The sequence below is a fragment of the Sus scrofa genome, chromosome 14, assembly GCF_000003025.6.
Source record: "Sus scrofa isolate TJ Tabasco breed Duroc chromosome 14, Sscrofa11.1, whole genome shotgun sequence".
NCBI classification, from domain to species: domain Eukaryota; kingdom Metazoa; phylum Chordata; class Mammalia; order Artiodactyla; family Suidae; genus Sus; species Sus scrofa.
This window is the reverse complement of record NC_010456.5, coordinates 101,190,363-101,205,147: the sequence shown is the minus strand read 5'-3', so window position 1 is coordinate 101,205,147 and position 14,785 is coordinate 101,190,363. Positions and strand designations below refer to the sequence as shown.

Below are 14,785 nucleotides of genomic sequence, written 5' to 3'. Positions count from 1 at the left end.
CTGTATAACTACATAGATAATCATAACTGTTATATATATTATGTATATATATGTTATGTATATATATACATACACACACACACACTCTACATCCATTATTGATGTCATTTCCCAAGATAACTGTATCTCTTAACCACCAACTAATTCCCCTGTCCTGCCACTTCCCTATTACCTTGAACCTGGGTTCATCAGAGCACTTATGAATAATGCAGGTCTGCATATTATAAAGAAATTTTCCCAATAATGGCTAAAAAAATGAAGTTTTCTCCCTATGACTATAATCTATGGTGACAAAGCAGCATTCTTCTCACCTTCTCTTTTGCCTACTCTTTCCCCATCCTGCTGGTGAGACATTTATTTTCCCATACAAGTTTTAAAGAGATGTATTATTTTGGCTTCTAGTATGTTGTACAGAATCCACTTTTTTTATCCTCCACATGCTGTGTCATGGTTACAGGGAGGGCAGAGAGGAGATGAAGTCTCCCCACGTGTCTCCTAAAACTCTTGGACTATGGTTGCCTGACCCCATTGCTTCTCCTAGATGTGCTCCTTCTAGATTTGACCTATTCTTCACTCTTTTTTTTCAAACTATCTTCCCCTCTCAGTTAATGGGGCACTGAATACATGTTGTATAGAGTTTTTATAGACAATCCTAGATTCAGGTTTGTCTGGGGAGAGGCAGGGAGAAGGCAGAGGGAGAAAGAGAAGATACCCAGCCCTGGTAGGCTTTGGTCCCCCAGCCTTTGGGTGGACACAGCACATTAGTGTCTACACAGGTGTTGGGGAGGAGAAAATTTCCCCTTCCCCTTCTGGGGACTTCCGGCTAATGGCATAATTAAATTGACACAAGACAAATTAACAGGAGAAAATCAAATTTAATTTCATACATACAGAGATCTCATAGATACAGCCTAAGAAGTGACCAAAAGCAAGCACTTTTTATACCTTATTTTAGGTAAAGAAATAATAAATGTGTAAGGAATTGACAAGATAAAGCAACAGGTTTGGGTACTAATTAATTAGTGGAGAGTGTAAGCAGAGCTGTTTACATAGCCATCTCAGCCCTGAGTTCCCCATCTCTAGCCACAAGGATTCTCGATTTCCTGGTGCGGGGAGTGCTGGAGGCCAGCTCTGGCGGCCAGGGAGTGTACACTTTCCCAAAGAAGATGGACGGCGTTGGCGAAAGAATGGAGACAGCCTCTTTGTCCCTTCTTTCAGGGCGCTGAACTGCTCAAATTTTATTGGCTTAAGTGGTTGATTATATAGACAGTTTTTTACTACAGGTTACATCACAGTGTTAAAAGTACATTGGTTAACTATTACATGGTATAGCAGCTATACATCATGTTTTAAGATCTTTAGTTTAAATCTAATGAGTACAATTCAAGGACAAACAGGTGTAGCATATCATGTGGGAAAGAGGAGACTCAGCACAAACCATCTCATAGCCAGCCAATTCCCACAAGCTGAAGAGGTTACAGACACAAAAATCTGGCATTTACAAATCTTGTTTTTAGACTAATGTATATCTTTAAGCATTATGGCAGGAAGAAAGTATAAGAAAATATAAATCAACTTAATCAGCTACCACTTAGAAGCTTCTAAAATCAAGGACAAAACTCTTTTGATCAAGAATAATATATGTCTAACTTTTATGAACCTCATTAAAATCCTAACTCTAAAGTTTACTGTAACTAGTTAGTAGATAAACACTATGTTTTAATTAAGTTGGATATGAATAGGGAAAAGTCCTTCAGGATGAAATTCTTATTATATTATTGTTGTAATTTTGTTAAATCACAAATCACTACAGGAAAATAAGAATGGAAAATAAGAATAATAAATAAACAATCAGGAAAGACTGAGGAAAACTGAATAACAAGTGAATAACAGAAAAGACTAAGTCATCCATGGAACAATCCCCATTCAACAACACAAAATGGAAATTATTTCCTGGGAAATTTAGTTTTCCACCTATGTCAGCGGGCGAGCCTTATTGTCTTCTGGGGCCTGTCCTCGGAATTGCACCGTTCAGACAGGCCCCTTTTCCTGATTAGGAACCTGCCCTCGGAATTGCACCGTTCAGGCAAGTTCCCTTCCTTGGCTTCTTTTATCTTCTCGGCTCCCTGCGGGGGAGGGTACCTTTCACATGGGATATTTATTTCCTGCTTTCAGAAGAGAGTCAGAGTGTTCTTCTTGCACTGGCTGTTTCTCAAGTAACAAAATCAGAATAATCAATATGCCACTTTGGCATATTTAGGGGCAGCCTGCTCTGAATTCCAACACAGAAGCTAAGATGACTCCAAGGATGGAAAACCTTTGCAAAAATGGACCACTGTGTTACAGGTGTGAGATATCTGGCTGCTTTAGGGAAACTTAGAAACAAAGCCAAGACATCACCCCTCAGAAGATGGCTAAGGAAATGTCACCATGCAAACTGCTTTCAAGAGATCGGTTGGAAAACAGCCCCTTTACCAAACCTCAGAACTTACCCCCCACTCTAGTCCCTCTCCCAGAACTCCCTTGAGCAATTCAAATGTTAACACTTGGCCATAGTGTTCCTCTATAACCCGATGCAGTTCTGTGGCCGGAGTCTTAGTATACCTCGGTCATACCAGTTGTTAAATGTTTTGAATACCAACTCGGTTGGAGGGGTTTCAGCTCCATTCCAGCAGTAGCCATATGGGCTCCATAATTCTGATTCTTTATTCCTCAGCTAAAGATACTAGAGGAATGAGGTTTCCAGAGTCCAAATCCCTCTCAGAGTTTTCCTCTGCTGGCTGCATCTCTCCATTCAGATCCTGAAGAAACTCCAAGAGGTGCAAAGCCACAGAATCTGCTTCATCTTTAGACAGCCTGATTTTGACAATTTTTTGCAGTTTGTTTTTCATCTTTTCGCTCTCCTTTGATTCCTGGTTTATTTTCACACCCTCTACAAAATGGTGGATGGCCTTTTCTTCACACTTCATATTATACAACTGAAAGTTGCCGTATCGCAGATGGAGCACTTGTTTGGCTACAGGAGGAAGCTCTTTGCTGAATTCTTTTTGAAAGTAATACTCTGCTTCTTCATACTGACCAGCTTGCACACAGAGGCAGGCGAGATAGGAGCAGACAAGGAACAAATTTCCATTGATCTTTTCAGCTCTCCTTAAATGATGGAGAGCGTGTCCTATTAGTTCCTGTAACTTCTCTCTTTTCCCACACATTTCATTCTCTGCCGTCTTCTGCGTCTCGAGGACTTTGGCCCTATAGCAGGACCCAATATGGAAATGTAGGTGGGCATTATTTGGCATGAATTTTAGAGCCTGTCTAAGGAGTTCTATAGCTTGGTCCAGGTCACCTTTACTGCGATACAGCTTTGCTGCCCTGCGAAGCACATCTGTTGCAAACGGCGCTTTCTTCAAAGCTTCTTCAACTAACCTCTCTCCTTCATTTGCTTCATTCATCTTTCGAAGTTTCATAGCCAAGAGGACTTTGACATATTGGTTGTCAGGATTCAGGCGAACAGCTTGCCTCAGAGGGTCAATGGAATTCCGAGGAGGTGGCCAGTTATCCAGACGGTAGCTTGCGATGGCCAGACCAGAGGTGACTTCTGGGTCCTTAGGGCTCTTTGCCAGAGCCTTCTGAAAACACATCTTTGCCCTTTCATTTTGGTTTCCTCCACACTTGAGCCGGGTCCACCCTTCCTCACAGTCCATCTCAGACCTCTCAATTCTGTAGGGGCTGGAAAACTTCTTGCAAACTTGTTTCACCTTGTCTACATAAATCTGAGCTTCTGCAAGTCTTCCCAGGTGATAGTAGACCCAGGCATAGTTTCCCCAGGTGACCAGGCTTCTGATTTCTGCCTGGCTAGCGTGTTCTCGCCGGATGAACTCTTCAGCTTGCCGTAAGCATTCCAGGGCGGCCTCATGCTGGCCCCTGCAGTCTTTTATGTAGGCCTGTATGTTGCACATCGTGGCTTTAAATTCGCTGTTCTGAAACTCAGTCTTGTTACACACTCTGTCTTCAAAATCATCCAAGGAACTTTCTCCCTCTACCAAGTTCCAGGTGAAATGGCATTTTAGTTGCTGTAGGCAGCTCTCCAAGGAGTTCTTTGTGGTCTCACTGTGGGCAGAAAATGGAAAGATGAACATTTTGAGCCCTAGGACAGACTCACGAGGCAAGAAACAGGGAGCATAACAAATAGGATTCTCCTCCTCCTGCAGGGTGTTAACCCCGATTCCAAAAGATTATCCTTTTTTTTTTTTTTTTTTTTTTTTTCTTTCTATATTTTGGAGTATGTGTAAAAAAACACCAGGAAGCACAAATTGGGTGACTGCGGGGAGCAGAAGAATTAGGGAGAGGGCGGTGGGCAGGTCTCTGAGTGAGAGGCTAGGTTCCCCTGACCCAGGCAGTTTTTGTTAGGTGTTCTGGCCCCCTTACTGTGTGCTTGTGAGGGCCTCTGCAAGGGCAGCCAAATCCCTGAGAACTGAATTCAGGGGAGGTTTGATTTTTTAATTTAATTTTTAAGAACCGAGACATTGAATTGATTTTCATCTCTGTTTTTCCTTCTTACCTAGCACTTACTTTTGCATTTTTAAATTTTAGATTTATATTGTTTTGCCATCCTGATTTTCATCTCCTTATTGTCCTTCTGAACTTCAATTCCATTTTATCGTCTATGTTTTAAATTCCTTAGTTCTCCTTAAAATTTTAAAAAATCTTATATACATCCTATTTCCTGCCTAATTATCTGAGCCTGTCATACAGCCTTAATTTATTTTTTTTGTCCATCCAAACTTTTGGGGCTTTTCTCAAATCAGTTTTGTTGGGTCTTTTTGTTATTTTGACAGTCTATATTCTCTTCTTTTTTTCTGATCTTCTCTATTTTAACCATTCAGATCTTGTTTTCAACCATTCTTAATTACTACCTATTTCCCCCTGTTTTTTTTTTTATTATTCTGCCTCTTAATTTTATTGTTACGATTATGTATATTAGTAATGTCTTAAACTTTTATTTTGGAGTAAAATGCTACCGTTCTCCCCCAACCCTACTTCTTATGAAACTGGCATGCATTTATCACTTGGACCTAGCCAGAACCCACATGCCAGGATTCGAATACAGCCTAAATCCAGATTGGGACTTGAAAACACGGTTTTTAAATGAGAATCACTCACCCGATGTCTGGACTTATTGAGGTTCAGGTTCTTTGTGCCTTAGCACAGAAGGAATTCAATGAAAGACAAAGTGTTATGCAAGAAATAGATTTATTAGGATAAAGCACTTGTGAGAGATACAAGTGGGCAGGCAAGGAGCTCTGCCCTGAGGATTAGGTGGGCTACAGTTTTATAATCAAAGGGGAGTGGGAGTAGGAAAAGACTGCCTCTTCCTCTTTCTTGGTATCCAGTAAGAGAGTATTTGACTCTATAAGGTCAAACTAGGACTGTCTTGGGGCTTATTCAAATCAGCAGAAGGGTGGTCCTTAAACTCCTGCCCTTGGTCTGAACCTGAGTACAGGCCTCACCCCATCGCCATCCAGTGACCTGAGGCATATCGCACGCCTCCACTAGTCAAGCCAGCCTGCCTTGTTCTAATGGCCCTCGTGAGCAGTTATTAATTTACAGTGATCTTCCAGAGTTCCTGGGTTTCCCTCTCTGTCTATGGTCCCTTAATGGGACTCCTACAACTACCTGTGTAACCGTCCTACTCCATGCCTGTCATTTAGACTGGTGATATCTGTTCTTAACGTGTCTCACTGAGTTGATGTATTAATAATTTTTTCCTTGTTTTTTTTCTTCTGAAATTTGACTTTTCCCCTCCTATGGTTTGCTTTTGAAAGAGCTCAGAACAAGTCTCCCTCAAATGTGCCACTTTGACAAGTGGACTCTTTTAAGCCGAAAGCAATTAAAACCCAGTAGCTTCAAGAAAAACTTTGACCTTTCCTTCAATTGCCCAGAAGAATTTAAATAGAGAGCCTAGTTCAGGAAGTGAACTATCACCAAAGATAACTGCAAAGAATATGGGCTAGGTGTGGTGAGCTGAGGGGACTTTAACAGGCCTGAAGATCAGATTCCTCTCTGTGTCCTATTATCTCTGATAACATGGCAGTCATTTGTTTACCTAGTTTTTGCTCTTCTCATCTTCCTATGAATTTCTTCATCTCTTTTGAAGTCCGACCCCTACCTCCTTCTCCTTAGCTCAGAACAGCATATAAGCCTCATTTGCCCGAATGCCTGTGGATCTCATGTTCTTATGGGATCCCCATGTGTCTGTAATTAAATTTGTTTTTCTCTTGCTACTCTGTTTTATGTTAATTTGATTATTAGACTGCCCAAAGAACCAAGAAGGGTATGAGGAAGAAATTTCCTCCCCTACACTTTCACCAAAAGGGACAAGAAGTACAGGTAGATAAGGAGGCCCACAGGGCAGCTAGCCTCTTTCCTAATGGAAAGTGCTCTTTGGAGTTCCCTTCATGGCTCAGTGGTTAACGAATCCAACTAGGAACCATGAGGTTGCGGGTTTGATCCCTGGCCTTGCCCAGTGGGTTAACGATCCGGCATTGCCATGAGCTGTGGTGTGGGTAGCAGACATGGCTTGGATCCAGTGTTGCTGTGGCTCTGGCATAGGCTGATGGCTACAGCTCCGATGAGACCCCTAGCCTGGGAACCTCCATATGCCGCGGGTGTGGCCCTAGAAAAGACAAAAAAAAAAAAAAAAAAAAAAAAAAAAAAAAAGCTCTTTTCCCTTGAGGGTGCCTTTGCAACTCTTCTGGAAAGATTTTTCATCCTTTCTGTTGGTCTCCTAAATAAATAAGCAAAAATACAACCAACAGAAATAGCAAACAGACAAATGAAACATCTATGTTATTTGGAAATGAGTAGATTAAAAAACATTCATTGCTCAAAATTGTTTTTCAACATTGCCTTTGTGAACTGGAGTTTGGCACTTGCCATCAGCCTCTACGTGGATTAAATCATGAGCCACTGCAGCTGTCAACCTGCAGCACCCCCTGAGCAGAGCTCACGGTGAAGACCAGGAGTGAGGCACTCTGTGCTCTGGGAAAAGTGGAAGAACAGGTCTTCAGATAGTTAGATATGTTTAGGAGAAGATTTTATGAGCCCACATCTTACATCTCCCCATATCTAGAAAAACACTAAAACCCTTCATGGTGGTGTGTGCTCTTGGTGACTAGTAGTAACCTTCACGAAATAAGCAGCAAACTTTGTAGACTGTGTGCATGGCTGCATGCATATCCCCCTTCACCTTTATCAGTTATATTTTGTTATTTCCCCTTTTCTCTTTGGGACAACTATCTGAAATACTGCCTCCTGGGCTGTAGTTAAGTGGACAGACCAAAAGATGTCACGGTCATCTGTCAATGCAGTGACTCCCAAGGGTGGGCTGGTGAGCCGCAAGGGAACTCAGGAAAGAAACATAGAACACTGGCCCATAGCTAAGGTGCATATCAAAGGAGGGATTCCAGTGAGCCCAGACCTTTACATCCTCCCATAGAAACTTTTTCTGTAAATCTTTTTCCATAAATCTTTTGTTCCTACTACCTTCCCTTTGTTGCAAAAACTTATATATCCTAGCTCCCACCTCACCTCCTGTAAGCAGTTTCTCAGGGCTACCTGAGATGCTGTCTCCCAGGCTAAGTCCTAATTTTGCTTCCTTCCCTGCCCCCAATTTAACTGTCAACTGTCAGGTTGTGCATTTTTTTCAAGTCAATACCTATGTATTGGAGTCCCTGAAATATTGCTTTTTGCTCACTTAAACATTTTTTTTTCATGGTATACACTGATTGGCTTTTTTCGGCAGGGGGTTGTACCAGCAGCATATGGAAGTTCTCCAGCTAGGAGTCTAATTGGAGCTGTAGCTTCCAGCCTAGGCCATAGCCACTGCAACACCAGATCCAAGCCACATCTGAGACCTACACCACAGCTCACAGCAATGCTAGATTCTTAACCCACTGAGCGGGTCCAGGGAATCAAACCCATACCCTCATGGTTCATTTCCACTGAGTCACAATGGGAACTCCTTGACGGGCTTTTTTTTTTTTTTTTTTTTTAATCAGGAGCTAACATCCTACATATTATGGAATCTGACATAGACAACCACTAGAAACCTGGGAAGTGGCAAGGATCACTTTTGAAATACTTGTCTAAAAGGAAGGTTCTATTCCCTCATTTTCTTCCTGCCCCCTATCACTTTTTATACCTCTCTCGAATTTGATTAGAGTGGGACTGGGCATCCAAACTCAAGTGGAAGTTGGAAATGGAACTGAGAGAGAGTGAGGGAGCCAGACCGAGTCTTCATATCCTAAGAAGAGGGCTGTGTATGCTGGCGTCTGATGGTCGCCGTATTCTGTAGCATACACAGAGAGAGTGACACAGATGCACATGGAAAAGACTCAGAGAATGGGTCCCCAAGCTCCCCAGTGTCCTGTTCTCCCTGGGTCATTATTATCCTGTGCATGGGTCCTGTGAGCCATTCTAGGAACTTTAAATCAGTTCCTGCTGATTTCTGTCACTTGTAACACATGGAAATGTCATTACCTCAAGTGGAATAAACAAAAAATAAGAGGGAAATTACGTAGGAATTTCTGCTTGGGGTACGGGTGGAGGGAACACTCTGTCCTTTCCAAGCCCAGGCTGGTCTTAGGGAAGAGTCAGGTTATCTGAGCCTCTTGATGTAACATGGGGGCAGGCGGTGTGGGCCAGGAGAGTGCTCCACTTGGTATCTGACATTATAATGACAGCAGCCTCCCCTTGAAAAATTCATGTCCGATTTGGTCACTTCCTTCTCAGCAAGGTTACAGGAAAATTCCCTTAGCACATGAGCTCTTTAGCTCCTCTCTCATTGTACAATTGTACAAGGAACAGAGAAAGTGAACACAGTTGAGGTTATCTCCAACATAGAAAGCATATAGTCAGTTATACATTTGCAGGAAAAAAATATTTAATAGGCACATTGTGTAAAAGTCCTTTGAAAAGTCATTCAAAAGGCATCCAATTTTACTGTATTTCTATTGGTAAATCAGAGACCGATCCCAGGTACTTGCTTCCTAGACTCAGACTTGTGAGATTTGTCCTCCTAATGAAATCAGACATGGCCCTGTGGGGCTCCTGGGCACAAGAGCCTTTCTGTGTCCCCTATTTCTTGTTTTTAGGTGGGCCTCATTCAGCCATCATGATCTTCCCTGAATTCCTAGGGACGGTTTCAGACAGTTGCTGATCAGGGAAGGGAAGAATAGTCAAGCAACAATAGTACACCCTTGGGCAGGATCCTGGTTCCCTCTCAAGAAATACACATAATAATAAAGGCATCTTAAACACCTAAGAGAAGAGTGGTATTCCTTATGCTTCTTTTAGAAATGAATACGTTAAAACTGAACGGCTTAGAGTCCTTCCTTGTTCTTCTCCCTGGCTTAATTGCACCCTAAACACAATCACCCATAAGCTAAAGATTAGGCACCCTGAGCATAATTGCCTGTGGGTTGAAGATTATCAGCACATGGTGTTTCAGGAACGTTCCTAGTTTGTTCTGCTCTCTGATCAATATGCCCTTTTTGCAAGTATTGTTATTCTAGGCAATTACCCAGGAGACCACCATCATGATCGTCTCCTGACTTCAGCTTCGATAAGCTTCCCCCAAAGAAGGAAGAATGCATGTTTGTCCCAATCCTGATTCCTGTCTGAAAACCTGTTTTTCTCCTTTTTACTATAAAACTCCTCACAATTCTTTCTTTTTTTTTTTTTTTTTGCTATTTCTTTGGGCCGCTCCCGCGGCATATGGAGGTTCCCAGGCTAGGGGTCGAGTCGGAGCTGTAGTCACTGGCCTACGCCTGAGCCACAGCAACATGGGATCCGAGCCGCGTCTGCAGCCTACACCACAGCTCATGGCAACGCCGGATCGTTAACCCACTGAGCAAGGCCAGGGATCGAACCCGCAACCTCATGGTTCCTAGTCGAATTCGTTAACCACTGCGCCACGACGGGAACTCCTCACAATTCTTTCTAAAGGGGGAGGGGGGTGCACAGTCTTTAAGGCATTAACCTGCTGTGACCCTCCTTTGCCTGGCAAAGCAATAAAGCTATTTTTTTTTTCCTTTACCCCAAACTCTGTCTCTGTGTTTCACTTTGCCACCAGCAGACAGAGGCTGAATCCCAGCAACACTAGATACCTCTAGAAATTCCAAATGTTTACACAGAAAACAATTTCTTCCCTTGCCTCTTATCTGGATGAAAGCCACAGTCACACTCTCTAGCAGTCTCAGAGCCAATGCTCCTGCCACAGGGTCTTAGAACAGTACCAGCACTACTGGGGAGCCTGGTAGAAATGCATGTCCTTTGATATCAAGCCAGGAATACCATATCTGAATCTTGGGGTCTGGGGAGTGGTATTTGAGCCCAAGTATCTATCTTTAACAAGCTCTCCGGGTAGATTGTATGTGTGTTCAAACTTGAAAACCGCTGTCTTTGAGCACAAGGGCAACACCTGATGACAATCCCTATAGCTAAAGAATAAGAGAAAATGAGAAGGACTGGATGGGTCTGTATTATTGTGGGAAAGATTCTAAGAGAAGGCCTTGCTAAAATTCTAACACACAGGAACAAGCTTCCTAAAGATTCTAAGTTACCATAGAAACAGACATCTGAAAATATCTCAAATTATTATTATTTTTTTCCTATCAGGCAGATGTGCAGACTGGCAGAAAAAATAATCATACTTCCTCTAGGAAGTAAGTAGTGAGGCTGGTACCCCTGGATTCTGGAGCTCCCAGGACTGAGGCTTAGGCATCCAGGCTCACCACTATACCCTTTAGCTGGAGAAAAGATAATAGAAAGCTCCCTTCTCACTCAATGAGCTAACACTTCCTCCTCATGGAAACCTTCTATTTCTGGGATATGAGAGGCGGGGATTATTTTCTCCAAGCCCTCCATCTCCAATTCATATTTAAGATAAGAGTAGAATTTTGGGGTGAAATATATTTCTGTTATTTTATCACCCTAATGCAAATCTGCGATGAATGAACACATTAAAAGTAAAACCCACCTTAGCATGAGGTGAGGTTGCTATCCTGAGTACACTTTTAACAGTACTTGCTAAAAAGAGATCCTTTATTGAGTAATAATGTTGTTAAAAAGCCCCTCACTTACTCCTTTCAAATAAGAAACAAAGGAGAGACAGTCTACAGGAGCAATTCCCCCAGTCCCATTTTTAAATAAAGCACCTGCCTGATAAAACATCTCTCTGCTCTCTGCTTTCCTGTCTCACTCTTCTCTGACGACCTCCGTGCTCAGCTTCCTGGTGAGAGATGTCTCGGTAGGAAGCTTGACTGTGTGAGGCAGGACATAACTTAGGAGTAAACAAGCCAACAAAAAGACAAATAAACCACCTACAGAGATAGATGCATTGTAAGGCTACAAATAAACACTAAAGCAGAACAATTCAGAAACTTGCCTTTTAGGTACATGACTATTTAGGTCTTGCTTTCCCCGACAATCTTGATTAGACATTTTCAGCACAATCAGAGGAGAGTCTTACCTCATGATTGCTGTGCACATCTCAGCTGTTCTGAAAGGCTGCAGTTCCAGCTACTGTGCTCTTCAGAAATCCTCCTCTGTCCCAAGTAAATATTAAAGAGACCTATATATGGAAGCAGCACCTGATTTCTTTGCCTAAACAGGCTTTAGGAAAGAGAAATTGAAACTGGAAAGTGAATTGGCAGTACTCTAAGAGGAAATGAATCTTAGTAAGAGCTGAATAAGAGCCAAGCCCATGGGTTACCCTCCTCCCCCACCCCCTGCAGTGAGTTAGAATTTCTTTGTGAATTTCCTCTGCCATCAAGGGAGCCCAACTGGAAGAAGGATACTTTTACTAAGCACTCTGCCTCATTATTGCAATGTTAACCCATCTTTACTCTGTCCACCCTTACCACCAAGGTGACCTGCAGGCACCTGTGAGGAGCAGTTATATAACTTCTACACAGCAGGGGGTTTTCATCTGTTTCACTTACTGCTGAATTTCCAGTCCCCGCAATAATAATACTTGGCACATGATAGGCATTCAAAAAGTCGTTGAATGAATACATACATGATTAGAACCATGGACTCTGATGCCAATCAATCTGGATTTGAAACCAGGCTCCGTTTATATGCTGTGACACTAGAAATTACTGAAGGTCTCCCTGCTTTAGTTTATTCTGTGAAATGGGAATCCTACCACTATGTATGTGGTGTTGTGAGGATCAAAGGGGTTAATACATGAAATGCCATTAGAATAATGCCCAGAACATAGTTAAAAAGTTAGTTTTTATAATAATTAGTGACTAAAGTCATTAACACAAGGGGGCCAGAAGGTTTGCTTGTGATATTTGCCTCTTTCAGAACTTTGGTTGACATTCCACAATCTCTCATGATCGCTAACCTAAGCCAAACATTCCTAACATCTCTACACATTCTTGGCTTCCCTGAGCTCAACTTCTTAAATTCCCGTGGGTCACCTTGGGATTTAGCATCTGCACACCACCATCTGCAGCCATAGTGGTTTGTTTGATAGAGGAAATTTGCCTTATCCTTATTTATATCCTTAATCACAAGGGGATTGTGATATGCATAGATGCAAGAGAGAAGAAGTAACCACACCAGGTGTCTTGGAGGTCAAGAAATTACACAGAGTGTAGGCTAAACATAGTCTCTGTAAAAGTGAGTTTCTAAGGCAAATTATTCAGTGTTGGGAAAAGCATTATTTATCATGGATTTTTACAGGTTCTATGTACAAGTTCTCTGATGTATTTATAGAAATGCAAGTTAGGTGTACAAGAAGTGTTGAAATAGGAAACTAGAACACTGTGGGATTTGTTTTGTTTTGGGGAATGCACACTCACTCAATAAGACTATTGGTTAGAAATGTTTAAATTTTGTTAATAAAGGTTCTGGCTGGGGAGCACAGAGAGAGAGAGAGCCTGGTCACTGTGTTTTGAAGTGCACAGAGATATTGATTTATTCTTCAGAACTTTGTGTGGCCAGTGCCTGTGTATGATGTGTCCACAATAGGAATGAATCAGCTGATCTGGTAGCTGGGCTGGTTTGAGAATACAAAGTGTAATTGCAAAATAGAAACTGGGAAGGAAAATCAACTTACTCCTAACGGTTTTCTATGAGAGAATTGAAACTTACTCAGTGAGAGTTCTGATTACTCTGCTTATTACCAGTATTTATGTGTCTGTGTTCTAAAATATGGGCCTGAAACTGCCCCTGTTTCAGTCCAAACTAAGGGAGAGTCCTTACTTGCTGTTCTCTGAGATGAGGAAAGCCACCTTGAGGGGCTGCATCAGTTGCAAAGTAGTTTAATGTGCTAGTTCTCACATTGTCATCAACCACCAGCAGTATCAGCATCACCTGGGAACCCACTAGAAATGCAAATTCTCAGGCTCCATTCTATACCCAGTGAATCTGAAATTTTAGAGGTGGGGCCAAGCAATTCATGGCCCAATTAGATGTAAGGGGAGGTTGGGAAATGTAGTTCCAGACTGGGAAGCCCCTTCCCAATGACAGCTTCATAGTACGGAAGAGGGAGCACTAATTTGGGTGAGCCAGGAGCTATTTCTATCCCAACATCCTACTCTGGCCCCAAATATCTACAACGTAACGTTCTTCCCAAACACAGAGCATACTCAGAACTTTCCCAAAGGAGTCATCCCAGAGGCAAGGCAATAGTTGCACCCAGCTCATGATTAGGGATTTCTGGGTGATATACTGAAAGACTATATAAGACCAGATAACATATATGTACCACATGCCATTGTGGGGTGTGGTAACTGTAATCAATACTCTCAATTGAAAAAATAGAACATGGAGGAATCCCAGAGGTCTTAAGTCTGTAGCCATGATGAAATTCTGCTGGATAGGCATTTTGAAGGTCCTCTACTCTGACAATGGTGGCAGTTTCTTAGATAACTCTGATTCGTTCTCTGATGGGAACTATTTTGTCATTGTTCTCCATATCCCTGCCTTCATTCTCCACGAGGGTTTTTTTTTTTTTTTTTTTGACATTTGCTCTCTTATCCTCATCTCTTCCGCCATGGGCCAGTTCTGTTTTTACCTTGTTCGTCCCAGAGATAATAGTGCTCATATAGCATCTTTTGATCAAAACCTTTTTTGATAGCATCTCTTAGGAGAGTTGCCATAGTGCAGGTGAGTGCTTGTCTCTCCTCAGGAGGGACATATTTATTGAATTTTTTCTGGAAGTAATACTCTGCCTCATCATACTGACCCATTATGGTGTGGAGGCAGGCAAGGTTCAAGCAGGTACAAGAAAGTTAATATTCAACTCAACAACTTCCTTAAAATGATTCACAGTGTTTTTCATCATTTCCTGTAGTTGTTCATCTTCATGATTTGAGCACTTTGTTGATTTCTGTGCTTATCTGACTTTTGCTCTGTAATGGCATCTAATTTGGAGGTTGTTGGTTGATGTTTTTTGGCACTGATTCTAAAGCCTTTTAAAGTAGCTCTATAGCTGTGTCCACAGTGCCTTGGTTTTGGTAACATTTGCTGCACTGCAGAATACATCTGTTGGGCTTGGTGTTCTCGTCAAGGCTGCTCCCACTGGCTTGTCTCCTTCTGCTTCTTTCTTGATCTTTTGAAGATTCAGAGCCAGGAGAACTTAATATACCAGTTGTCAGGATTCAGCTGAATGGCCTGCCTCGGAGGGCAGATGCTTGTCCTCTGCTGGTGCTTTGTCACCCAGGCAACAGAATGTGATGGCTAGTCCCACGGAGAACTCCATGTGATGGGT

The 14,785-nt window shown here is 42.2% G+C and overlaps 2 protein-coding genes across 3 annotated transcripts in view; one reads left to right on the top strand and one right to left on the bottom strand.

The window, feature by feature from the left end:
* The window catches only part of LIPA (lipase A, lysosomal acid type), a 123,368-nt gene that overhangs the window by 49,592 nt on the left and 58,991 nt on the right, over window positions 1-14,785 (top strand). The gene's annotated exons all lie outside the window — the stretch shown is intronic.
* Window positions 856-11,727, bottom strand: IFIT2 (interferon induced protein with tetratricopeptide repeats 2). 2 transcript variants are annotated; one of them, XM_005671264.3, is made up of 2 exons: window positions 11,447-11,727; window positions 856-4,107 (listed from the first exon to the last, which is right to left on the bottom strand). In XM_005671264.3, the coding sequence occupies exons 1-2, from the start codon at window positions 11,500-11,502 to the stop codon at window positions 2,706-2,708; spliced, it is 1,458 nt and encodes a 485-aa protein (XP_005671321.1). In that variant the 5' UTR covers window positions 11,503-11,727; the 3' UTR covers window positions 856-2,705.